At 42.3% G+C, this 26,405-nt stretch overlaps 1 protein-coding gene across 1 annotated transcript in view; it reads left to right on the top strand.

Annotated features, from left to right (window-relative positions):
* Window positions 1-25,120, top strand: part of LOC126258634 (CCN family member 4) — a 308,685-nt gene extending 283,565 nt beyond the window's left edge. The window contains exons 7-8 of the mRNA XM_049955661.1: window positions 4,145-4,436; window positions 22,385-25,120. Of these exons, the coding sequence (XP_049811618.1) occupies window positions 4,145-4,436; window positions 22,385-22,581 (489 nt within the window). The 3' untranslated portion in view covers window positions 22,582-25,120. The remainder of the gene's footprint in view (window positions 1-4,144; window positions 4,437-22,384) is intronic.
* The last annotated feature ends 1,285 nt before the right edge of the window (window positions 25,121-26,405 follow it).

Genomic DNA, 26,405 nt, shown 5'->3' with positions numbered 1-26,405 from the left:
ATATTGCTAGACGCCTGAAAGATCTCTTGCGCGCGTAGTTTGGTGATGATCGCGTGCTCAGCCGCCACTTTCGTCATGCTAGGCCTCCCTGGTCCCCAGACCTCAGTCCGTGCGATTATTGGCTTTGGGGTTACCTGAAGTCGCAAGTGTATCGTGGTCGACCGATATCTCTAGGGATGCTGAAAGACAACATCCGACACCAATGCCTCACCATAACTCCGGACATGCTTTACAGTGCTGTTCACAACATTATTCCTCGACTACAGCTATTGTTCAGGAATGATGGTGGACAAATTGAGCATTTCCTGTAAAGAACATCATCTTTGCTTTGTCTTACTTTGTTATGCTAATTATTGCTATTCTGATCTGATGAAGCGCCATCTGTCGGAAGTTTTTTGAACTTTTCTATTTTTTTGGTTCTAATAAAACCCCATGTCATTCCAAGCATCTGTGCCAATTTGTACCTCTCTATCTACATTATTCCGTGATTTATTCAGTTTTCAAATTTATGCTGACTTTTGATCAACTGGTACATTTTACTATCGATACAAGTTTCGATCAAAACATTATCATCAATCGACGGATATTATCAGTTTTCCGTTTCTGAAGATGATCTTTTGATCGAAACTTGTATCGACAATAAATAAACAGTTTTCGCTGTTTCACGTCCTTAATAAAAATGTTTGTAGCTTATCTATTTCAAATACGTGATAATACATTAGGGAATAATCATCTACCCGATGGTGGTTGTTTCTCTTGTCATTTTTCCGTCTTCCAGAATCAAAAATATCCAGATATGTTTCCACATTTTTGTATAATCTTCATTGGGTGTCGTTTAGTTCCTGTAAAATATTTTACAAAATACTAGCTACATCTACCACAGAGAAAAAACTATATCATTGTTGATTAAAGACCTACAACTACTTCAATTTTAATGTTATGGTTGCACAGCCCAGTCTTTTTCATTTAATGGCCTGACAGCGAATCATCTGCAGGGCTATAAAATTCATACAACGAATGGAACCTGGAAAATTTCAACTTTGAAACTGGTGTAGTTTTCGCAGAGATATCAGAAATAATACAATTTTTAGGTGCACATTAGAAACAACTAATGGAGTTTTAATATTTTACAGAAAAAAAATGAGTCTCACTGAAGTGAATACATGTCAAAAAACGGATGAGTAATACATGAAAGAAATAAAAACATCATGTTATTCAGAATTCGGGGTTTTAAATCCAAAAAATTTCAGGAAACGTCCAGGGTATTTGAGGGAGCTGCATAGTGCAAAAAGTGTAGGGACTAGCCGTCATTGTACTACCGTATATCCAACAAATAACTGACACTAACTGTACCTACTCAGCAGAATCATTACTCGTAATTTTCGACACTCATGTTGACACTAAAATAGGTAAACACTTGAAAACAGACCTTGCTGTTTATAACGTGGCGTAACATAGACTTTAATAACTACGGGAGCCTGTGTGGAAAAAATGTCTTGAAGGGACTGATGACCTTTGCAGTCTGGCTCCTTCAACCCCCACAAACCGACAAAGAAATTTCTTGTACATTGAACAAATTAAAGGAAGGAAATGGTAGAAGAAACCCTTGTCGAAGAAGACGTTGCGTTATTTCATCTTGGGCCAGTCCACTTTTAGATTATTTCGTTAAGTAAATTTTTTATGTTGATTGTGCTTTGAAGGACACACGATCTGGGCTCCATGTGGCTTTACAGAAACCATTCTGTTATTTTTTTTCGTGTTTACTAGTGTATAAATATATATACAGGGTGAGTCACCTAACATTACCGCTGGATATATTTCGTAAACCAAATCAAATACTGACGAATCGATTCCACAGACCGAACGTGAGGAGAGGGGCTAGTGTAATTGTTTAATACAAACCATACAAAAATGCACGGAAGTATGTTTTTTAACACAAACCTACGTTTTTTTTTTAAATGGAACCCCGTTAGTTTTGTTAGCACATCTGAACATATAAACAAATACGTAATCAGTGCCGTTTGTTGCATTGTAAAATGTTAATTACATCCGGAGATATTGTAACCTAAAGTTTACGCTTGAAACCTCCGACGTTCAGTTGCGTGTCCGCTAGGGCCTGTGTGCTCAAATGGTAGCCCTCTACTGGTCGACGTCGTGTTGCATCAGTGACCTCCCTATTGTTTACGTACTGCTTCGCACTGAGTTGATTCTTCATTGGTCTAAAGAGATAGTAGTGGTAAAGTGCGAGTGTGGGCTGTAGGGTGAATGACGAAGAAAAATCCAATGAAGTTCTGGGAGGTCGCATGTATGCGCAACTTCTGTGAGGCCTTTAGTTGTACAGCTTAGCAGCAGTCAGCTGTTTGACTGTGATCCGTCCATCTTTTCGAGTGAGAATGCCCACACATTCCAACACTGCAGAAGTCACATATGCGTGCTGCCGGGCGGCACGTGGGTGATCGGTAGGGTTTGTGAGACTTTGTTGCGATGATTACAGACGCCTCACGCCACACACCAAGCTTTTGTTCACTACCAGGTCTCCGTAGACATTCTGCAAGAGTTTGAGAATATGCAGATTTCCTGGTTTTCAGCCGAAACAAAATGTCAGTTCTCTGCTTCGAACGGACCTTCGCCACAGGGCCGCAGGGCCGCCGTCTATCAGAACTTCATCATTGTTATAGCAATTGGAGAGGATTAATGGACAACGGCTCACAAAGAATTCTTCGTTTTTTTTCAGCCAAATTTGGCCGAGAAGAAACAGTGCACCCCTCATATAGCCCTATTATAACGACAAGATTCACTGGTACTGTCTAACGTGCAGATAGATCATACCGAGTATAACATTGACGGTGGACTGCATTATAAACCGGTTCGACAATGCTAGGTGGAAGATGCTTAGGCATTCTTCGTAATAGTTTTCTCTTCTACCTTGCTTTCCACATCCGGTTACCGACCCCAACAGGAAGATCCTTCATCACCTCATCAAATTTTCGCCTCTTCTTACTCTCATTGAATACCTCCTAGAAACCTACACTATCCATTAACTCGACTCCAACAATCAAGTCCCGTCTATTTCACGGTGCTAGGGTGCTACAGCGCCTCTACCTACAAATCTCACTAAAACTTTACCTGCATACACTCAAACGTCCTCCCTCAAAGAAATTTCTACTGTCTCTCTCTCCCAGACCTCGAACTCCGTCACGACATACACCCGTCTTACAACTCTGAATCCATCTTGACCTATCCCCCTACACCCTCCCCCCCCCCCCCCCCGTCCCCGGAAGGCTTCACTCCTCGATGTTTCCTCACACCATACCTCCTTTTCCCTTCCTCGTCGCGTCCCTCATTGCCTTTTCCTCCCCAATTTATAGATTCCAGTACCAATATCCATCTCTCCTTGCCCCAAAATCCACCCCTGCCTCGTCACCATCTCTCACCAGTCCTCACCATCACCATTGTATCTCCCTCCATATCGACCCTTCTTTTCACTTACAGTCAACCATCCCAGGGTACGTGCTTTTCCAGTTTTAGTGGAAGTGCACGGTGGCCCGTTTTTAATGGTCAGTGAATCTTGTGCCGTCTCAGCGTTTTCCATGAGTTTAGTGTTCTTCAAGTGCTTCTCAAATGTTTTAACTGTGCGATGTATCTACATTTTATCAGTGTTTTTAAACAATTCATAAAGAAAACTTTAAATTGTTTATATTTCTCACATTCATGTCACCTTTCTAAATAACTTTAAAATCGTAGTACATATGTCTCCTTGTCTATTTTTTTTTTGTCTTAGCATCTAGTTAGCGTTAAGTTCTACTCACTGAAGAGCGAGTCATTTGTACAGCAAGCAGCCCATCACCTCCTCTGCTTCCCCGTCCCCTCCCCGCGTTCACATGGGGGAGAGGAGGGATGAAATAACAATCAAGAAAAAAAATTTTTGTCTTTGGCTTCATGTGTAGTGCACAGACACTAGACGTATGAAACTGGACGAAAGTAAATAAAAGACTTATGTAAGTCACAGCCAAAGCGAAAACATATCTTCATTTAACCATTAGTGTGAAGCCATTTACAAATATAACTATTGAAGACACGGTTTTATTAGATGTGAGTGAGTTGTGGGGGAGATGGAGGAGTGACACGGTGGTGCTGCACGCAGCGGGGCCACGAGTGCAAGGCGACGCTGCGGTCGCGGTCTGCCGTGCGCCTGCGCGTGGGCCCGTGCCGCAGCCGGCGGCGCTTCCGGCCGCGGGCGTGCGCGGGCGGCGGCTGGGGCGGCGCGGGCGGCGGCTGCGCGGGGCGGCGCTGCCGGCCGCTGCTCAGCACCACGCTGCACGTCGACTTCCGTTGCCCGCTGGAGCTGGGCGCCGAGCCGCCGGGCGTGCCTGTCGCCGCCGCCGTCATGGCGCTCGTCCGGCCCGGCGACGACCTGTGGGCCGACGACGACCACGGTGAGCGAGCCGCCCACCCACTGCTCCTCCTCACGTACTAAATATGTGCTACCTTAAGATGTACACGCATAAGAGGGTTGGTCTACGTCAAAAATTCTTCCCACAAACACGTCACAAATTTCACAAACTGATGTTTTCTGCACGCTCTGTAGCTACACCATCAATCATCATCAACTATGAGGATGGGTTGGGTTGTTTGGGGAAGGAGACCAGACAACGAGGTCATCGGTCTCGTCGGAATTGGGAAGGATGGCGAAGGAAGTCGGCCGTGCCCTTTCAAAGGAATCATCCCGGCATTTTCCTGGACCGATTTAGGGAAATCACGGAAAACCTAAATCAGGATGGCCGGACGCGGGATTGAACCGTCGTCCTTCCGAATGCGAGGCCAGTGTCTAACCACTGCGCCACCTCGCTCGTTCGTAGCTACACCATTCAGTGGCCTAGTACTCTCAGATAGACTAACCGTTTCGCGTCCACCTTTTCACACTTCCACACCTGACCTGCTGCTTATGGGAAAGTGAGCCACAATGTCTTGCACTTGCCATGTGTACTATGCTTGGAGGTACTAACCAACCTAAAAACATACTACTCCCAATAGCTATAATCATCAGTCAGCAAATGATGTAAATACTGATGTAGTTCAGTATAGCGTCCTCAGTCTTCAATATAAATATCTGCAGTTATACCTGTTATATCTTGCATACCTGGTTCATAAGTCTCGGAAATGACGGTTAGTTGGCTTTAGGGAAGGTAAAGGTTCTACAGAGGCAGTTCTGACGTCACATTCTTTGGATCTGTCCATGCACAAGAAGCGTTCGACAAAGTAAAATGGCGTGAAATGTCCGACATTCGCAGTAAAATAAGGGTAAGCTATAGGGAAAGAGGGATAATGTACTATGTGTACAAGAAACAAGAGGGAGAAATAAGAACAGCTGACCATAAAAGAGAGGTTATAGACATGGCTACGTAGTCACCAACCGTTTACAAATTGAAGTTAAAGCAGTTACAGCCCTTGGTCACAAAATTTAAGACTTTTGACCAGGTTTCGACACTTCTAAGAGTGCCTTTATCACAAATTGAATATTGAAATTGGCCTATGAAGTAAGTACAAAATTATGGGAAAAATTTTTATATAAAAGTGTACGTAGTGACTAAAAGTACAAGAAAGAAACAATACTTACATGTCACGTATAAAATAAATATCAAGCGATAAAGCTTTAGTCACAATTTTTAAAGCAGAGTGCGCGGAAAGCGAGCCACTTCGGGCTGCTCGCATATGTCGAGCTACAGGGAGCATCATACTGAGGCGACCGCGTTAACAATTACGGGCAGGTGAACATTGCACCAAGAGCGCCATCTAGTAGCCGCATGTACAAACTGGCTACTTAACATTCAAATAAAGACAGACAGATATTATGATGAACATTATTCAGCACATGACGTAAATGGCAATATTTTGTTTGACAGCAGCAGATAAGGTAAAATTTTGTCTACATCAGAGCTTAGAAGTACAGTTTCAAGGATGAAAACACCATTATCGGAAAAACAAAGAGGGCTGAATGACACAGCCTGTAGAAAAACGATATAACATGAAATGTAGCCAATATAAACCATTTAATAATCGAAAAACTATGAGTTCATTAAGATGGAAAAAACATTTTGGTGACTGCACGAAGAAACCCCAAATCAAATATCAAGTAACGGCTTTATACCGTTGAAGAAGTTTTTATTACGTAACTCTAGCTGCCCATTGAGAATGAGGCTATCATTTCGAGAAACATGTTTAAAAGTTTCTAATTCTTCGAGAATATCTAATCTACGCCCTTTCTTCCCGGTGTGTAAAATATTGATGTCGCTAACACCTTTAGGCGCGTGACCTGCAATCAGGAGGTGGTCAGCAAAAGACGAATTTTGGGTGCTAGTGCCATTTTTTCTTAAACTATGTTCCTTATATCTGGTTGTAAAGGCACTTCCTGTTTGTCTTATGTAGTAAGAAGAGCAGGTGTCGCAGAAAATCTTATGGACGCCAGAATATTCAAAAGGGGAACGAGTCGATTTTAAATTATGAATGAAGCTTTTTTTAAAATTATTATTGGTAGAAAAGGCAACGTTACAGTTGCACTTATTACGAATCAGGCGTTGAATCTCTTTGATAAGAGATGGGCACCAAGAAAGGAATAGAAAAATATGTTTTTGGGTTAGATTCAATGACAGAGTTGCCAAGTGTAGTAACTCTTTTAACAGTTTTCTTTTTAAGAATGTCATCCACTATACCAGGTTCATATTCGTTATTAACTGCTATCGTTTTGAATAAATTAATTTCTTCATTGAATTTTTCTTTAGAGAGTGGAATAGAAGTAGCTTAAGCAATAGTAGAGTGAAAGAAAGCGTTTTTATGAGATTGGTGGTGCTTGGAAGACGCAGATACGATCTGATCAGTGGATGTTTGTTAGAATAAAAATTTAATTTTTGTTTTTCACTTGGTGTTCGTTAGTGCCTTCTGCCTGGCGGCTATTTGCAGCGTCTCAGTCACCTTGCCAAGAACCGAACATAACCAGTTTGAAACTCACGTGTTGAACCATCAGGAGCTAAATTCACGTGTTGCTGGCTGCGCGTGCCAGCCGGTGTGGCCGAGCGGTTCTAGGTGCTTCAGTCTGGAACCGCACGACCGCTACGGTCGCAGGTTCGAATCCTGCCTCGGGCATGGATGTGTGTGATGTCCTTAGGTTAGTCAGGTTTAAGTAGTTCTAAGTTCTAGGGGACTGATGACCTCAGATGTTAAGTCCCATAGTGCTCAGAACCATTTGAACCATTGACAGCGCGTCTTCGATTTGGCAGACCAGTAGGGAGGTTTGGAGGTCGTCAAGTGGGGGTGGGACCGCGGCCAGCCGCTGGGAGCGGACACGCCGTCCGGTCTCTTCTGCTGCCAGCTTCCAACCCGATCAGACGCTCTCCTCTCCTGCTCTCTTCGGCGGTAGCTCGTTCACTTTGGGCTGCTTCTCTGGGCCTGCCTTTCCTTCTTTCGGCATTAAACATCCGTGCATTTAAAACATGTTTGATTTTTCACCTCAACGAGTGCCTACTGCTTTCCCCTCCTGGCCAATCCTGACACGTTAACACTGAGTAGCAGCCTCTGACGGCAAGGCGAAATGTTGGCATACGAGTACACAGTCACGAGGAAATTACTTCAGTACTTGTCACATCATCATTTCGATAGGGACCACAGAAATGCTTTGGAACTAGCAAGCAGGAAAAGTAGGAGCATAAAGTAGTCAGCTGTTAGTGAATAATATCCGAGACGGCTAAAAAGGTATGTAAGTGACGAATCAGGAAGTCCTCCCACGGGTGTAAACACAGAGTGACGGTTGCCTCTGTCCTACTCAAAACATAAAATTTTGTATGACATTATATAAATCTTATGCACAGTTTCAAATACCGAGGAATGTTAATCAAGCAGGACTGCAATGATACACGCTTTTTTGTGGTAAATTCTGAAAATTTCCCGGTTAACTGAATGCTCGATGACATTTGTAAACGACAGCCAAGCTGCTCAGCCCACGCACGATGCTTTATCTGGGCATCTGCCAGACATCTTGAGAGAAGATGGCGAAGACCAAAGTCGGATTCCCATTTGCGGGTCTCCAATTTCGCGTTGTGCGTGATAGTGAACGATGACCGACTATATTCCAGAAACAATAACGAGGATCGTTTTGTGCATTTGTAATAGTTTTCTTTGTTTTTGTTTCCAGTAGCAAATAGCAGCAAGAACGTTTTATTGGGCTAAATTAGACGATTAGGTAAAATTCTTAGATTGTCATTAGTTGGGCTGGTATTGGCAATCTTCCTCTTGATGGGTGAAGTGGTCCGAACAAAACAGAAATTAGTCACATCAGTATCAAATTAAAGGATTGCACGTTAAAGAGCCGTACACTTTTCATAAATATTTTCTGTCACCCATTGTCTATTCTATATTTATCGTAAAACAAAATTCACATATAACATGCAAATCGATCCACCATGCACCTTGTGTTGCGACAGGTTACATAGGGTTTTTTCCCCCCATGAACCATGGACCATGCCGTTGGTGGGGAGCCTTGCGTGCCTCAGCGATACAGATGGCAGTACCGTAGGTGCAACCACAACGGAGGGGTATCTGTTGACAGGCCAGGCTGTGCTGGTACTGCGAACGGCTGAAAGCAAGGGGAAACTACAGCCGTAATTTTTCCCGAGGACATGCAGCTTTACTGTATGATTAAACGATGATGGCATCCTCTTGGGTAAAATATTCCGGAGGTAAAATAGTCCCCCATTCGGATCTCCGGGCGGGGACTACTCAAGAGGACGTCGTTATCAGGAGAAAGAAAACTGGCGTTCTACGGATCGGAGCGTGGAATGTCAGATCCCTTAATCGGGCAGGTAGGTTAGAAAATTTAAAAAGGGAAATGGATAGGTTAAAGTTAGATATAGTGGGAATTAGTGAAGATCGGTGGCAGGAGGAACAAGACTTTTGGTCAGGTGATTACAGGGTTATAAATACAAAATCAAATAGGGGTAATGCAGGAGTAGGTTTAATAATGAATAAAAAAAATAGGAGTGCGGGTTAGCTACTACAAACAGCATAGTGAACGCATTATTGTGGCCAAGATAGACACAAAGCCCATGCCTACTATAATATTACAAGTTTATATGCCAACTAGCTCTGCAGATGATGAAGAAATTGATGAAATGTATGACGAGATAAAAGAAATTATTCAGGTAGAGAAGGGAGACGAAAATTTAATAGTCATGGGTGACTGGAATTCGTCAGTAGGAAAAGGGAGAGAAGGAAACATAGTAGGTGAATATGGATTGGGGGGAAGAAATGAAAGAGGAAGCCGCCTTGTAGAATTTTGCACAGAGCATAACTTAATCATACCTAACACTTGGTTCAAGAATCATAAAAGAAGGTTGTATACCTGGAAGAATCCTGGAGATACTAAAAGGTATCAGATAGATTATATAATGGTAAGACAGAGATTTAGGAACCAGGTTTTAAATTGTAAGACATTTCCAGGGGCAGATGTGGATTCTAACCACAATCTACTGGTTATGAACAGCAGATTGAAACTGAAGAAACTGCAAAAAGGTGGGAATTTAAGGAGATGGGACCTGGATAAACTGAAAGAACCAGAGGTTGTACAGAGTTTCAGGGAGAGCATAAGGGAACAATTGACAGGAATGGGGGAAAGAAATACAGTAGAAGAAGAATGGGTAGCTCTGAGGGATGAAGTAGTGAAGGCAGCAGAGGATCAAGTAGGTAAAAAGACGAGGGCTAATAGAAATTCTTGGGTAACAGAAGAAATATTGAATTTAATTGATGAAAGTTGAAAATATAAAAATGTAGTAAATGAAGCAGGCAAAAAGGAATACAAACGTCTCAAAAATGAGATCGACAGGAAGTGCAAAATGGCTAAGCATGGATGGCTAGAGGACAAATGTAAGGATGTAGAGGCTTGTCTCACTAGGGGTAAGATAGATACTGCCTACAGGAAAATTAAAGAGACCTTTGGAGAGAAGAGAACCAAGAGCTCAGATGGCAACCCAGTTCTAAGCAAAGAAGGGAAGGCAGAATGGTGGAAGGAGTATATAGAGGGTTTATACAAGGGCGATGTACTTGAGGACAATATTATGGAAATGGAAGAGGATGAAGATGAAATGGGATATAAGATACTGCGTGTAGAGTTTGACAGAGCACTGAAAGACCTGAGTCGAAACAAGGCCCCGGGAGTAGACAACATTCCATTAGAACTACTGATGGCCTTGGGAGAGCCAGTCATGACAAAACTCTACCATCTGGTGAGCAAGATGTATGAGACAGGCGAAATACCCACAGACTTCAAGAAGAATATTATAATTTCAATCCCAAAGAAAGCGGGTGTTGACAGATGTGAAAATTACCGAACTATCAGTTTAATAAGTCACAGCTGCAAAATACTAACGCGAATTCTTTACAGACGAATGGAAAAACTGGTAGAAACGGACCTCGGGGAAGATCAGTTTGGATTCCGTAGAAATGTTGGAACATTATCTTAGAAGAAAGATTAAGAAAAGGCAAACCTACGTTTCTAGCATTTGTAGACTTAGAGAAAGCTTTTGACAACGTTAACTGGAATACTCTCTTTCAAATTCTGAAGGTGGCAAGGGTAAAATACAAGGAGCGAAAGGCTATTTACAATTTGTACAGAAACCAGATGGCAGTTATAAGAGTCGAGGGGCATGAAAGGGAAGCACTGGTTGGGAAAGGTGTGAGACAGGGTTGTAGCCTCTCCCCGATTTTATTCAATCTGTATATTGAGCAAGCAGTAAAGGAAACAAAAGAAAAATTCGGAGTAGGTATTAAAATTCATGGAGAAGAAGTAAAAACTTTGAGGTTCGCCGATGACATTGTAATTCTGTCAGAGACAGCAAAGTACTTGGAAGAGCAGTTGAACGGAATGGCTAGTGTCTTGAAAGGAGGATATAAGATGAACATCAACAAAAGCAAAACGAGGATAATGGAATGTAGTCAAATTAAATCGGGTGATGCTGAGGGGATTAGATTAGGAAATGAGACACTTAAAGTAGTAAAGAAGTTTTGCTATTTAGGGAGTAAAATAACTGATGATGGTCGAAGTGGAGAGGATATAAAATGTAGACTGGCAATGGCAAGGAAATCGTTTCTGAAGAAGAGAAATTTGTTAACATCGAGTATTGATTTAAGTGTAAGGAAGTCGTTTCTGAAAGTATTTGTACGGAGTGTAGCCATGTATGGAAGTGAAACATGGACGATAACCAGTTTGGACAAGAAGAGAATAGAAGCTTTCGAAATGTGGTGCTACAGAAGAACGCTGAAGATAAGGTGGGTAGATCACGTAACTAATGAGGAGGTATAGAATAGGATTGGGGAGAAGAGAAGTTTGTGGCACAACTTGACTAGAAGAAGGGATCGGTTGGTAGGACATGTTTTGAGGCATCAAGGGATCACAAATTTAGCATTGGAGGGCAGCGTGGAGGGTAAAAATAGTATAGGGAGACCAAGAGATCAATACACTAAGCAGATTCAGAAGGATGTAGGTTGCAGTAGGTACTTGGAGATGAAGAAGCTTGCACAGGATAGAGTAGCATGGAGAGCTGCATCAAACCAGCCTCAGGACTGAAGACCACAACAACAACAACATAGGGTTTATCTAAATTTTCCGTGATAGTGACGCTAGCCAATATCAAACAAGTCTGAAAATTATGCAGACCACAACGCATATTCCTTACGTTGGAAAACTATGTCAAGGTTGTGGATCCATGAGAAAACTTGCAGTATCAAACATAAAAGTGAATCGCTTTATTCGCATGCCTTCTTAATAGTCTGCTTATTTTTACGGATAATTTTCCAATATGTAGCAGATAAGTCCTCTGCATCTTCTTTGTTCGGCTGATTGCACGTCTGCAGCTCTCTCTGTACTTGCTGAGGCGGTTCTCCATTGTTCAGCTTCACCGTCAGCTGGTGATCTAGTTACTCTCCCTGGTAATCGGCGTCTGACATGGTATGGTCTCAGTTAGCCGACGTAAGCGTAGTGATCATTGTTTGTGGCGGGTAGCGGCCATTAATATCCTGTATGAGCAGACTTCCGAACTATCGGATGTCCATATGACCATCGCTCTTATGTCGCTCTAAGAGGTCTAAAAATGTCCAGCATCCTTCTTTCTCCATCTCTACAGTAAATTAGTTAGAGGCTGTTCGGAAATATCGGTTATAATCTGGAACTAGTAGAGGCAAGTGGGTAAATCAGATTTTGAACTGTAACCCATGTCCAGCAACGTAGCGTTTCCGTGTTACCAAACATTTGAAAACATCTTGGTAATGCGACCACTTTTATAAGTAATTAATTGAGAGCCACGTAGTACATCATTAGTTTTATAGTTCCACTCATTAATACACAAAGAAATTGGTGGTGTACTCGTTGACGGGCTCTCTTCGTCGTGATGCAGAACGCCCTCATACGGTGCGGGTGTGCGGATGTGCGGCGTCCCCTTGGAGCACCACAGTCACGCCTTCTGAGGGTGAAGGTACCCCGTCTCGAAGCCTTTGCATAATTGTGGTGAAAGGGATATGCTACGGAGTCGGACGTTGTGGAGAACGATCCTCATCAAGTTGACGAGCAGCTCTTCGATTAAAGCGAGGTCCGGCGCTCAGAAGGATCAAGTCGCTGTGTTCTCCAAAAATGTACTCAACCACAATCCTCTAACGCTCACAGGCACGTGAAAGAGGCTCGAGCCAGGTCAGAGACGTAGGACAGACATCAGATGACATCAACCGGTCAGACGTAACCACCGCCATCCCCCTCCCCCATGATTACCCTGTTGATACCTACCTAGCAAGCGGCTGTAACAAGAAAACGGTACGTTTCCAGACATGGGTTCCTATTCAAAATATTGTGCCTTATTCCCCTCTTCAAGTCCTAGAAGTTAGTGATGGCAATTTCTGAATACTCTGCATTCTGTTGCATGATAAGATATTGATGGAACTCTCGGAGACCGTTCAAACCATGAGTCCAAACTATACAAGTCTCATCAACGTACCGCCAAAATACTGTTGCTCTTGAAACAGCTGAGTCGAGCACTCGCTCCTCAAAATCTTCCACATAAATGCTGGATTCCAGGAGAGACAAAGTACTCCCCATGGCGGCACTGTCAGATTGTTCGTAAAACTCGTTCTTAAATAACAAGAATGTCGAGGAGGGGTATGCTCGAACAACGTCGTTGTCAGTTTCAACTCTTTTGCTAATGAGATGTAGTGAGCCCACCAGACGCTCATCCGGAAAAAGCGAAATGACATGAAAACGGAATAATAAGTCCTTACTTTCCTGCTTAAGTGACTTTCTTGAGTCGTGTGAACCTATGCGGACAAAAGATTTGTCTGAACACGCAAAGCACTTGGGCGAATCATAGGTGGCTGCTCCATTACCGTTCGCGATAGGTGGCAGAGGAAAACCTTCTTTGTGAATCAGGCAGTCCACACAACCTAGGTGGAAGTGAACTACGTGGTGTCTGTCTCTTAATAACCTGTACTTCTACTAGTAATTCGATAAAATACAATGAAACAAGAATTGTGGCTCACAAGTCAATTTTTTGGCTCCATCATTACTGAATCCGTGGAAATACGGCTGTATGAGTTCCTTATCAATCGGGATGGCGGCTTCCAGTAACATTCAGCACAGAGTACATGCACAGGAGAACCTTGTGTTCTGCATATCCTGCGCCATTCTCAGATTCTACCGCGTGAAGGTGATAGATCTGATATCGACGAGGCAAGCTTTCACCACGAAGGGCGGTCGGCAAAGCACAGCGACTTGCAACAAATGCGAATGCGCTCAAGCAGTGTACGTGCAGTGACAGCTGGGTACATCACGCTTGTGCCGTCAGGGTGTTAAATGGGGGAACTCAGTGTAGTTTCGCTAGTATTCACCTGTAGAGGATCAGAAGACTCTGCGCCGAGGTATCGTGGCAGCAAGTTACAAACATTCGGCAATTCGTCCGAAATACCGTGGAACAACTATAATGAACCCAGATAACCTTTCTTGGGGAAAAAGGGTGGTAGTCAACATTCTTATGACTGGACTGGTGCGACACGCCACAAATTAATTTGTCGTTCCAACTTCTTCATGTCACCCAACCTCTTAAATTATTTGTTGCGTCTCTTCCAATCTTTGTTTTCTCCTAAGGTTTTCACCCTCTAAAGCTGCATCTGAGACTACGGGGTTTAATCGCCGATGCCTTGACTAGTGTCCTATCGTCTTGTCTCTTCTTGTTGTCAGTGTTTACCATACAATTCTTTCCTCGCTGATTCTCCGGAGAGCCTCGTTTCGTATCAGTCCAACTAATTTTCAACTTCCTTTTATTGCACCACTATTCAAAACTTGGATACATTTCTTTTCTGATTTTTCCGCAGCTCCTGAATCACTTGCATTCAATGCCGTGCTGGATTGACCAGTAGCGGAGAAAGACCGTTCTTTGTCTCCCGCTCTTATAGTGACTTTCTGGTTGTTGCATATACCATCCAGCTTTCCTATAGCTTATTCTAATTATTCTCAAAATTTCGAATATCCTGCAACGTATTTCATTGTAGTACGCTTTTTCTTTGTTGACAGATCCAGGGAATACGTTTATTAAATGTTGCTTCCATTATCAACAGCAACGTCAGAACTGCTTCTCTCTGCCTTTATGTTTCCTTCGGCCAAATCGATCGTCACCCGAGATAAACTCAGTTTTCTTTTCCGTTATTCTGCATGTAATTCTCATCAGCAAATTGGGTGTAAAGTTGTTAGCTAATTGGGCGATAGTTCTCGCATTTCGTTAGCTTTCTTGTTTTAGGAATTACGTAGATTATATTTTAGGCACCAGATTGAATAGTCGTTTGGTTGCCATTTATCCCAATCATTTTAGAAATTCTGAACGAATGTTATCAATCCCTCCTGCCTAATATGTTCAGAGGTTTTCCGAAGCTCTGTCAAATTTGGACTGTAATGGTGGATACCATATGTCTTTCATATTAACGTCAATTTTTCTTTATGCGACGTCAGCAGACAATTCCTCCCCCTCGTAGAGGCCTACTCTCCATCCATCCGCTCTCTCTTCTCATTTAACAGCGGAATCACTATAGCACTTTATGTTAACACCTTAGTTTTTAGTTTTATCAAACCTTGTTTTGGCTTTTTGATATGCATAACCTGTCTGTTTATTTTTCGATTACTTCGCGGTTTATTCTGTACCCATGTTGCCTTAGAGTCTTTGCACTTCATATTTATTTCCCCTAAGTGGTCACATTTGCAGAATTCCTGACTTTCACTGAACATTTTTGTAAGGCTTTCTTCCGTCGATTAATCAGCCCTTTTTATAGATGTACACTACTGGCCACTAAAATTGGTACACCACGAAGCTGACGTGCTACAGACGCGAAATTTAACGGACAGGAAGAAGATGCTGTGATATACAAATGATTAGCTTTCAGAGCGTTTACACAAGGTTAGCGCCGGTGGCAACACCTACAATGTGCTGACATGAGGAAAGTTTCCAACCGATTTCTCATGCTCAAACAGCAGTTGACCGGCGTTGCCTGGTGAAACATTGTTGTGATGCCTCGTGTAAGGAGGAGAAATGCGTACCATCACGTTTCAGACTTTGATAAAGGTCGGATTGTAGCCTACCGCGATTGCGGTTTATCGTATCATGACAATGCTGCTCGCGTTGGTCGAGATCCAATGACTGTTAGCAGAATATGGAATCGGTGGGTTCAGGTGGGTAATACAGAACGCCGTGCTGGATCCCAGCGGCCTCGTATCACTAGCAGTCGAGATGACAGGCATCTTATCCGCATCGCTGTAACGGATCATGCAGCCACGTCTCGATCCCTGAGTCAACAGATGGGAACGTTTGCAAGACAACAACGATCTGCACGAACAGTTGGATGACGTTTGCAGCAGCATGGACTATCAGCTCGGAGACCATGGCTGTGGTTACCCTTGACGGTGCATCACAGACAGGAGCGCCTGCGATGGTGTACTAAACGACGAACCTGGGTGCACGAATGGCAAAACGTAATTTTTTCAGACATATCCAGGTTCTGTTTACAGCATCATGATGGTCGCATCCGTGTTTGGTGACATCGCGGTGAACGCACACGGGAAGCGAGTATTCGTCATCGCCTTACTGGCGTATCACCCGGCGTGATGGTATGGGGTGCCATTGGTTACGTCTCGGTCACCTCTTGTTCGCATTGACGGCACTTTGAACAGTGGACGTTACATTTCAGATGTGTTACGACCCGTGGCTCTACCCTTCATTCGACCCCTGCGAAACCCAACATTTCAGCAGGAAAATGCACGACCGCATATTGTAGGTCCTGTACGGGCCTTTCTGGATACAGAAAATGTTCGACTGCTGCCCTGGCCAGCACGTTCTCCAGATCTCTCACCAATTGAAAACGTCTGGTCAATGGTGGCGAAGCAACTGGCTCGTCACAATATGCCAGTTACCACTCTTGATGAACTGTGATATCATGTTGAAGCTGCAAGGGCAACTGTACCTGTACACGCCATCCAAGCTCTGTTTGACTCAATGCCCAGGCTGGGTACTGATTTCTCAGGATCTATGCATCTAAATTGCGTGAGAATGTAATCACATGTCAGTTCTAGTATAATATATTTGTCCAATGAATACCCGTTTATCATCTGCATTTCTTCTTGGTGTAGCAATTTTAATGGCCAGTAGATTAAATTCCTGAACGGCCTATGTTGGTATTCAGTGCCACAACAGCCTCAGAAAACTTCAACCGCACATCATAATTCGTCATTATTTCCCTTAGCTACTTTTTTCCACGTTGATTTCTCTTGACTTTTCTTTTAAAATTCCGCCTTTATTTCATTATTACTCAATTGTAACCTGACTGTGTATCTGCTGCCGTGTACGACTCACAACCCTATATCTAATTTCGAAATCTCTGTCTGATCGTGATGTAAGCCATCTGGTATCTTTCCGACTCTCCAGACCTTTCCGAGCATATACTCTTGTGATAACTGAAGAGAGTTAGGGTTCTTTCTAGCTGAAATTTATTGTAAAACTCTTTTCAGCTAACGAGTCCATATTCTCCCACAAGTGTTACGGCGTTCTAATCCCCTACAATTATTAGATTCTCATCTCCCTTCATATGATGTTTTATGAATTATCTCTTGGGTAATCTCATCTATCTTTGGCTTTTAGCCTTATGGTTGCGACGTCGGTGTGTATACAAAACTTATTATTGTTGTCGTCGATTTGTTGTCATTTCTGATGGGAATGATCGCATGTTTGAATTGTTAGAAATACGCGACAATTATAAGATAAGAAAAAAACAAGCACTATGAATTAATTATCACTATAGGACGAAAATCGGTAGCTGCGATATACATTTACTGAAAACAAGTGATTGCAGTTCAAGAGATGCTGCATGATTTATTCCGGAAAAAGTGCTTCGCAAATTGAGCAAGTGAATAACGCAGTGGTCCACCTCTGGCCCTTATACCCTTGTTTGAGAGAGTTCTCGGATGTCCTCCTGCCATATTCTGTCCAATTGGTGCGTTAGGTCGTCTAAACCCCTTGATGGTTGGACGGCCCTGCCAATAATGCTCCCAAGGGTCTCAAATGGGGTGGGATCCGGTGACCTGGATGGCCAAGGAGGGCTTTGGAAAGCACGAAAATAAGCAGTTGCCGTGTGTCGGAGGGCATTCTATTGCTGAAATGTAAGCTCAGAGCCGGTCGGGGTGGCCGAGCGCTTCTAGGCGCTACAGTCTGGAACCGCGCGACCGCTACGGTCGCAGGTTCGAATCCTGTCTCGGGCATGGATGTCCTTAGGTTAATTAGGTTTAAGCAGTACTTAGTTCTAAGGGTCTGATGACCTTAGAAGTTAAGTCCCATAGAGCTCAGAGCCATTTGAACCATTTGTAAGCTCAGAATGGTTGTCTACCAGGGCAACAAAACGTGCCGTGCAGTATCATCGACGTATTGCTGTGCTGTAATGCTGTCGCGGATGATAACCAAAGAAGTTCTGCTATGGAAAGAAATCACATGCCAGACGATCACTGTCGGACCGTATGGCGGGCGACAGTCAGATTGGTATTCCACCGCTGTCCGGACAGTCTCCAAGCACGTCTGCGGGCTGGAACCTCGCTCACTGGAGTAGCATTGTCATTAGTGGTGAGTCCCGCTTCCAGCCGAGCCACGATAACAGCAACGACTGCACTCTTCCCCGCGTCCCACTGACACGCTTTATGTTCCCTTTGACGTCGAGCATAGGCGGTGGTCACATTATCGTGACTGGACCTTTTATTAATATAGTAATACGACAGGAAAAATTTTTACAGGCCAGAATTTCGTTGTAGTGACATTACTTTTTCCCGTTTTCTTCGGACTCAGTGTTTTAGATTTTGAATAAAGCTTTTCTCAGTTCCAGTCTCCAATAGATGGCTTTGAGATTGAGATTAGGCTTTGCCTCTCTTTACTTTTAATCCCGCTTGGCTGCACTTTACCCCACAATTCCCAGCATCTGTGCTTTCATTACTCCATTAATATTGTCCACGAACGACTGGTATTCGTTGTGACAGAGGGCTTCCGCGATATACATTGTTATATCTTCAATATCACTTTTCCCTGGATCACTATTGGCAGTTATTGAGGGATCTTTGTTTACGTCATGTTGCCCCTGTTCGTTGCCACTCGCTAAAATTTTGTTCTAAGGCCTTTCAGTCGAAAGGTGACTCGGCTTGTATGCATGAGCATCTGTGAGTGTTCTGTCGATTCTGATGGTGAATCCTTAGATGCTTCAGCTGGATATACAATCGATCCAGCTTCAAGGCTTGGCTCCTGAGCACCAACTACCGCCTCAACCTGAAACACCTCCGTAGCGTATGCTTCTGACTTGTTTGTTGTAGACTCGCAGACAGCGATCGCAATTTTTCGTTTACTGTTAGACTGTTTACCGTCTGATGCCGCGACATTGCCAGTATCGGGTGTGATATCATATACGTCTATACTATTAGTCTGAGCTTGACTGTTTGGTACTGGCAATGGATCAGTACTCGACATTCCTAAATCGCTCTAACTCATTTCACGTAAGCCTAAACGTGGAAATATATATTCGCTTGAATCTATTTCCATGACTCTTTTGGAACCTTACCCTGTGTCCAGCCTTATTTTTTTTACACTCACGCGATCATTAACAGCAACAGAATTATTTTCAGCTAATGTGGCACGTTTGCTATCTGTTCTGTACTTATTCTTGCTATGAGATAAGAAAGTAAGATTTTACGTTTAGTTTAGGTTGAGTTCTAGGCGTAACTCGAAGGTAGCCTACCTGAATCCACGACTGGAAGAGGGCACATCATTTAATGATTGAATTGGCTGATGATGATGATGAGTATTAGACGTAATTTTTGTCTGGGATCGTTTTGTTTAACGTGGTCAGTTTCATTACGTAAAGCATGCTGGTTGAGTTCTAGACATACATTTTGTCCGGGACCGTTTTGTTTAACATCGTCAGTTTCATTATAAACAGAGCATTCTGGTAGTTGCCTCATCTGTGTAATCTACCCTTGATAACCGACAATAGTCATTACGGACAGGATTGGTTTCTTTAACTTCCATTTTAATAAATATTTTTAAATTTTGGACAGGACACGGATAATAATACGCCCATTTCTCATTCAGAGTTGCAAGAAAGTTTCCATAAGGTTGCAAACCGAAGTTTAGATCTTCGCCGGCCGGGGTGGCCGAGCGATTCTAGGCGCTACAGTCTGGAACCGCGCGACCGCTACGGTCGCAGGTTCGAATCCTGCCTTGGTCATGGGTGTGTGTGATGTCCTTAGGTTGGTTATATTAGAGTAGTTCTAAGTTCTAGGGGACTGATGACCTCAGAAGTTAAGTCCCATACTGCTCAGAGCCATTTGAACCAGTTTATGTATATATATAAAAATGGTTCAAATGGCTCTGAGCACTATGGGACTCAACTGCTGTGGTCATCAGTCCCCTAGAACTTAGAACTACTTAAACCTAACTAACCTAAGGACATCACACACATCCATGCCCGAGGCAGGATTCGAACCTGCGACCGGAGCAGTCGCACGGTTCCTGACTGCGCGCCTATATATATATATATATATATATATATATATATATATATATATATATATATATATATATATATATCTTCGTCTGGAAATTTCACAAAGATGTCAAAGACACGTACGTTGCTTTCGACTGCACTAATGGTAATCTTAGAGTCTGTTGCTAATGATGACTCAAAGTTATCAGTATACTCAGTGATTACTCGCTTCTACATAAATTTTGAAACAGCAGATAAACTCATTAGTATTGAGGTACATATTGACTACTTGATGTGTTGTTATATTCATTTGGGAAGAAACACTGTTCTGAATTTCGAGAACTGTTGGCTTATTGCAGTCCTTGGTGGCCTCCTGTTAAACGGTATTCTTCCGGGCGTAGGTTTCCATTGTTGTTAGTAATGCTTCCCACCTAGGAATGTGTAAAGACTATCACTTTCCGCGTAACACAGCTGTGTAATAGACGCTATTCGAGAGGGCACGAGTAGCACGTAACGTGTAAACACCGGTTAAACTGCACCCAAGTACACACTGCTTGACCGACCGCTGTGACCGCAGGTGCAGAACCACCCCCAGACCACTGCTAACAGATAATCCTATTGTGCAAACAATGGCAAGCACGGTGTGTCGCCCTCTCGAGGAACGCTTTACTCAATGAGAGGTGACAGAAAGCTTTTAACTACAATCTGTGCAGTTTAAGAACCTATCTCAAGTCATTATAATAATAGCATTGAATGTAGCAAACGTTAACGAGACAAACATTGGCACGGGATGGGACAGCACAGTTGAGCTCGTGAATGAGTGACAGAATGGGCATCTGCGGATGGGTCGACTTACAGCGTTGGACTAGTGGGTGTGAGTGGGCGACTTTTATGGGAGTTTGTGGGAGACTGAGGTCAGTTGTATGCACGAATATGTTCACATGGCAGAATTTTCGGAAAAATTTTTAAAGGTGCTTAGGCAGGTACAATGGGGCAGCTGGTACCCCACTCTTCAGCCAGTGTCTTTTCACTAAACAGGAACGTGTTCACATCTTTCGTTCTCCAATAGGAACATTTTTCCGCTAGTTTCGTTCTTTTCACTGCTGTAGCAGGGCTTGTAACTTGTATGAAAAGAAATGTATTGGCCAGCAAAATTTAGATAGTGTACTTACGTAGAACTGAAATAATGCAAAACTAATCTTACACCTTAGATCGGATATTACATACAAAAAACTTTGAGTGTGCTCAGTACTACAACATGTGGTTCCCAGATGATAACGGGGAGACACTTTGTAGCATATTCCTCTGTGCAGCATCACTTTATAAAGCAGTTTCCGCCCCAGACCGGAATTTACGTGCGTATTTTACGTCTTCAATTAGGGCGACCTTCAACATCTGTATCTTGGATCTCTAAGAAATGAAGAAAATTTTCAAGGTTATTCGAGATCACCATCTTAGAAATATGTTGTAAAAATTTCAATCATTTGCTGTGCGTAGCCGTCTCGGAACCAGTGACTTAGATTAGTACCCCAAAAACAAAATTTTCGCTTGTTTCTTGATAATGCAGAAATAATTTTCAAAACTGAGAGATGGATCTCCTACATAAATGCGTAAAGTATATACAGTTAAAATTTGAACAGTTTACTGCGGTTATGTGTTATTTAGGATTCGCCTCATACAGAATTATACGTGTTTTGTAACTTTGAACTTCTGCATCATGGAAACGGACAAAGGTACGAATATAATTTCGAGATTGGTATGTTAGGAATATATTGCAAAAGTTTCAGCCATTTGCTGTTCATAGCAGTCTCAGAATCCTCGGCTCAATTTTGGTCCGCTGGTGACGGCGTGGAAGTGCCCATAAACTGTTGGTGCCTCCGTAAGTCCCATCTAGCCCACCATACACCACATCAAATGCGAAAAAGAACCAACCGATTTGCTCCATTTGACTAAGCTGGAGAAAATTCATAATTTGAACCTGTAGTGTAGGATAGTCACACTAAGACGATCCTTGTGTTGTGTATACAAATGGTCCCTAGCCCAAGAGCGATCCAAAACATTTGACCCTATATTTTTATCACCGATAACACCCGAGGTATGGGCAACGGAAAATCCCGATTTTACGCGCGGAGTTTTAGAACATATTAGGCTGCACCCTATAGCAAGCATGCGAAAACGCTGAATAAGGAAAACATCAGGATTTTCAACGCTTTCAAGTGATGCAGTTTTGATTGCAACTACGTTCTCTCACTTCTAGGTATTTATTAATGGAGGGTACAGGCTAATAGTGAACATTTGTTTTCAGAAGCGGACGAAGAGGCCAACGAGGCGGAGGAGGGCGGCTTCGGCGCGCCACAGGACACCATCACACTGCCGGTGCAATGGATCCTCAAGTGCGTCTGCACGCCGCTCTCGGAGTCAGAGCCAGCGGACGCCGAGGGCGCTGGCGGCGGCGGCGGAGAGGTGCTGCTGCACCGCGTACACCGGACCGCCGCGCCGTGACGTGGCGTGACGTCACTGCTCCAGCCCAGTATGGTGGCTCGAGGAGGCCGCATAGGCGAAAGCGTGAACTTCGCGAGCTCGCGCCACAGAACATGAGATCATTTCAAGCTTTCGCCCCTTGTGGGTCTTGCTCGTACGACGTGGGACAGAGAGATACTATGCCGTAAACATCAACGAACACTACTTGGACCAATTGCCGTCATCATTATTGTCAAATGCTAGGAGGGGATCAGAATGTCACTTCACCACTTCACTTCTCTTGCGATTTGCACGCTACGCTGCACTGAGACAGCCTTGTCTGTGGTAAATGCTGCACTGGGATACGGCATTTCGACATACAGTTTAAGTGACGTAGGCAAAATGTTGGCGAAATTCCTAATATTTTCTTATTTCCCAACCAGTTTGGGCACAACACAGACACACAAGTAACGAATCCGGATCGGAAACTGTCTTTCATTATGATAAATCAATCCTATTTATTTACCAAAGAGCAAATACATGTTGTATTCGGGCAGTGCTACGCTCGTGTTAAATTTCGTTTTTGGATTTACAGGGGCATTAGAAAAGAAATCTCACAATCATCTTTCGACTGCGAAACAGCCCGATGAATCAGCACATGTTACGGAAGCCGAGTAAACCAGAAAGAAATAGTTAACTTTCCCCGCTAGGAGTAATTTTTCGCCAGACTTTGATGTACCTGTGGAGCATTTCTAATTTTTTGTGAATTGTGCTGAGACTGCTATTAACTATATGTGTTACTCCAAATAAAATGTTCCTTACAGTACTTAGGTTACTTGAACTCCACCTGCCCCACGCTTTTCGGAATCAAGTTCGGTTTCAAGTAATTCGAGTCCCTGACTGGTTTTGATGTCTTACGGAATACTACACTTTTAGATTCTAGCAATCCACTCTCGTTGAGCCTCAGATTTTACAGAATGAACTTCCACCTGATCACACCGAATACAACTGTTGAAAACACATTAACTCTCTAAGTATCATCAGGAACCCACTGTTGCGACTTCCTGAGAAATGATTACGGAAACTAGCGCTGTTGTCATTCTACAATGACAATAGTGCGAGTTTAAATACTTCGTGTTTACTCTGTTGGAACCAAATAGAGTAACTTGCTTTCTATTATTGTCAATAACTTTTACAATACGACTTGTCCATCTATAGCTTCTTTTTACTGAATGGATAGTTAAATTGTATTTTGTGCCAGGGTCACCTCTGAGTCGACAGAACATTCAGACGTACCGATCAAGAATAAATACTCTGTACCCAGATGTGTCAGATTTTAATGTCACATACTGCCGAAATACTCGTATTTTAGCTACATAAATCCAACAGGTACTGTAACCTTAATCATTATCTGATGCTGGTTATACAGAAACATACCTGCGCACAACCAACGACAAACAACAATGAAACACAGTAAACTACCTCGAATATTTAGATACGATGAATTATAGAATGAAGGGAACCCACTTTCGTCAAAATCTCATGAACAGTTAATAACTCTGATAAATTTGTTGAACATAGAAGATAACAGTGGAAAAGTCTAGAATTCAGACGGCTTTCGGAAAATGTCAAATCCTGTTCCAGTGCTGTATTTAACGTGTGTGAGTCATCAAAATGGTTCAAGACGAGCTACAATTTGCATTCTCCAACTTGGGTAAATAACACTTCGACTTTCGTATCCTTCTGTACAATGCATGCCACGAAGAGTATCAATTCACATAAGGCACATTGCTTTTACGCTCACAATGTTTGGTGGACACACAACGTGAATGAAACTTGTATAGGTATACTTTCATGTAACAATGACTGTAAGCACGTGAATTCTGTTTGAGTTTAAGTAAGAAAATATTTCCTAATTGTTGACTTCATCTTGTTAGATCTATGTGATACAACTAACGATATAGTTTCATGTCTGTGTGTTTATGTCAAACATGCAACATTGTTGTGTAACATCGATGACAATCGACAAATGAATGTTATTCCAACAGAGAAAAATAAGTAATTTACCTATATAATTTTAACTGTGATGATTAATGCACCTTTTGACGTCAGTCTAATTTAAAATGGAAGCTAAATGTAAGCATGTGTCTTTGGACTAGGCCTTCGCTGGGGACTTGTTCTCAGTCTGTAAGTAATAAATAACACAAAAGAAAATATCAGATAACAATAATATATCATGGTTATTGGAGAAACACATTTTAAAGGATTAAATTGTGATAACTGTAGCAAAACAATAATTTTGTGAAATTTTATTTGCTATAATAAAGGATAACATTTATATCACGAAGATAAACGACACATCGTGAAAAAAGTGATTAATATTAAAAATAACAGTCATATCGAGTGAAATATTTTGTGTAAAGTATTAGAAAGATGTCTAGATCACGTAGCTTATGCAACAGAAGATATATTAATATTAATACATATACAGATATTTGATATACATGTTATGATAGAGTATAATAAAAAGATTTGCTGTAAAACCGATATTATGTACTTATGAGAGATCTTTCTACTGAAACATATGTTCATGTGAAATGCACTAAAATAAACGGTGGAACTGTTTTACAATTAATAGTTTATTTCTGCACAGACACCGAATTTATCAACAAGGCGAAAGGTTTTGCAATCCTAATAAACCTATAGGTTCAATCATATCCTACAGTGGGTTTCAAAGTACCCCTGCAATAAAAATGTTTAACGGAAAGTGACACGTGGCTACAAGATATTTTCTTCACGGCTGATTATTTTGTAAGCGCTGCTGAAATACAAGTGTTCTGTAAAGTAAAACTGATACCCAAAATAGTAAAAGATACGTTGAAATTTATATATATATATATATATATATATATATATATATATATATATATATATATATATATATATTGCAGCTGGGACACTACCAAGCGCTATGTGGTAATTATGACACATTGTAATGCATCAGACATATCACGTCCAGTTCAACTTTCGGGCTGTAATTTCCTTCCAGCTACTGAAACTTACAAAACTATTTAATGAAATTCATAGAGTAATATTTTCTGTTTTTGTTGTGATACTAACACTCAATACAGATATGCCAATTTCGGGAGAGAAAAAGTGGTTGATGAAGTAGTTAGTAAACTGTACTTCGCCAGTGTGGAACAAATCAATAACAGATCATTCCGTTAAGAAAGTCCGCTTTACTTCGTATGTTTATTCGGATTATTGGTTTGGAACTTCTTTACAGCTCATTTCTGCATGCAGCGTGTGTGTTATGAAGCTTACACCATTTGACGAATTGCGAACTTCATTTACAGATGAATGTTGGCGCTTTGCTCCAACTGCTGTTGGAAATAATTAGATTTTTAGTCCGGAAATGAGCTGTAATTAAGGTCTAGTTCGGTAATCCGAATAAACATACAAAGCGACGGAGACGGTGCCTGCCATTCATAATTACAAGGAAAGTGGTCACGGTAAACTCAGAGTTCATGTCTTCAATTATGGACGCCCATTTCAAAATGTCATGATAACGAAAACGGTGAGGTAAGTTGTGCTGTTAGAGAACTACGCTCAGCTCGAGTGTCGATATAACTGTCTTAGTCTCACAGATTTACCCGATTTTGAGTGGATCACTACGAAAAAGTGAGTTATTTCTGTATTGCATTGCAGGCCATTACATTTTATCATGGGACACACCATAACTCAGTCGCAGGTTCGAATCCTGCCTCGGGCATGGATGTGTTTGATGTCCTTAGGTTAGTTAGGTTTAAGTAGTTCTAAGTTCTAGGGCACTGGTGTCCACAGATGTTAAGTCCCATAGTGCTCAG

Source organism: Schistocerca nitens, chromosome 1 (genome assembly GCF_023898315.1).
Source record: "Schistocerca nitens isolate TAMUIC-IGC-003100 chromosome 1, iqSchNite1.1, whole genome shotgun sequence".
In the NCBI taxonomy this organism is placed as follows: domain Eukaryota; kingdom Metazoa; phylum Arthropoda; class Insecta; order Orthoptera; family Acrididae; genus Schistocerca; species Schistocerca nitens.
This window is presented reverse-complemented; position numbering and strand designations above follow the sequence as displayed.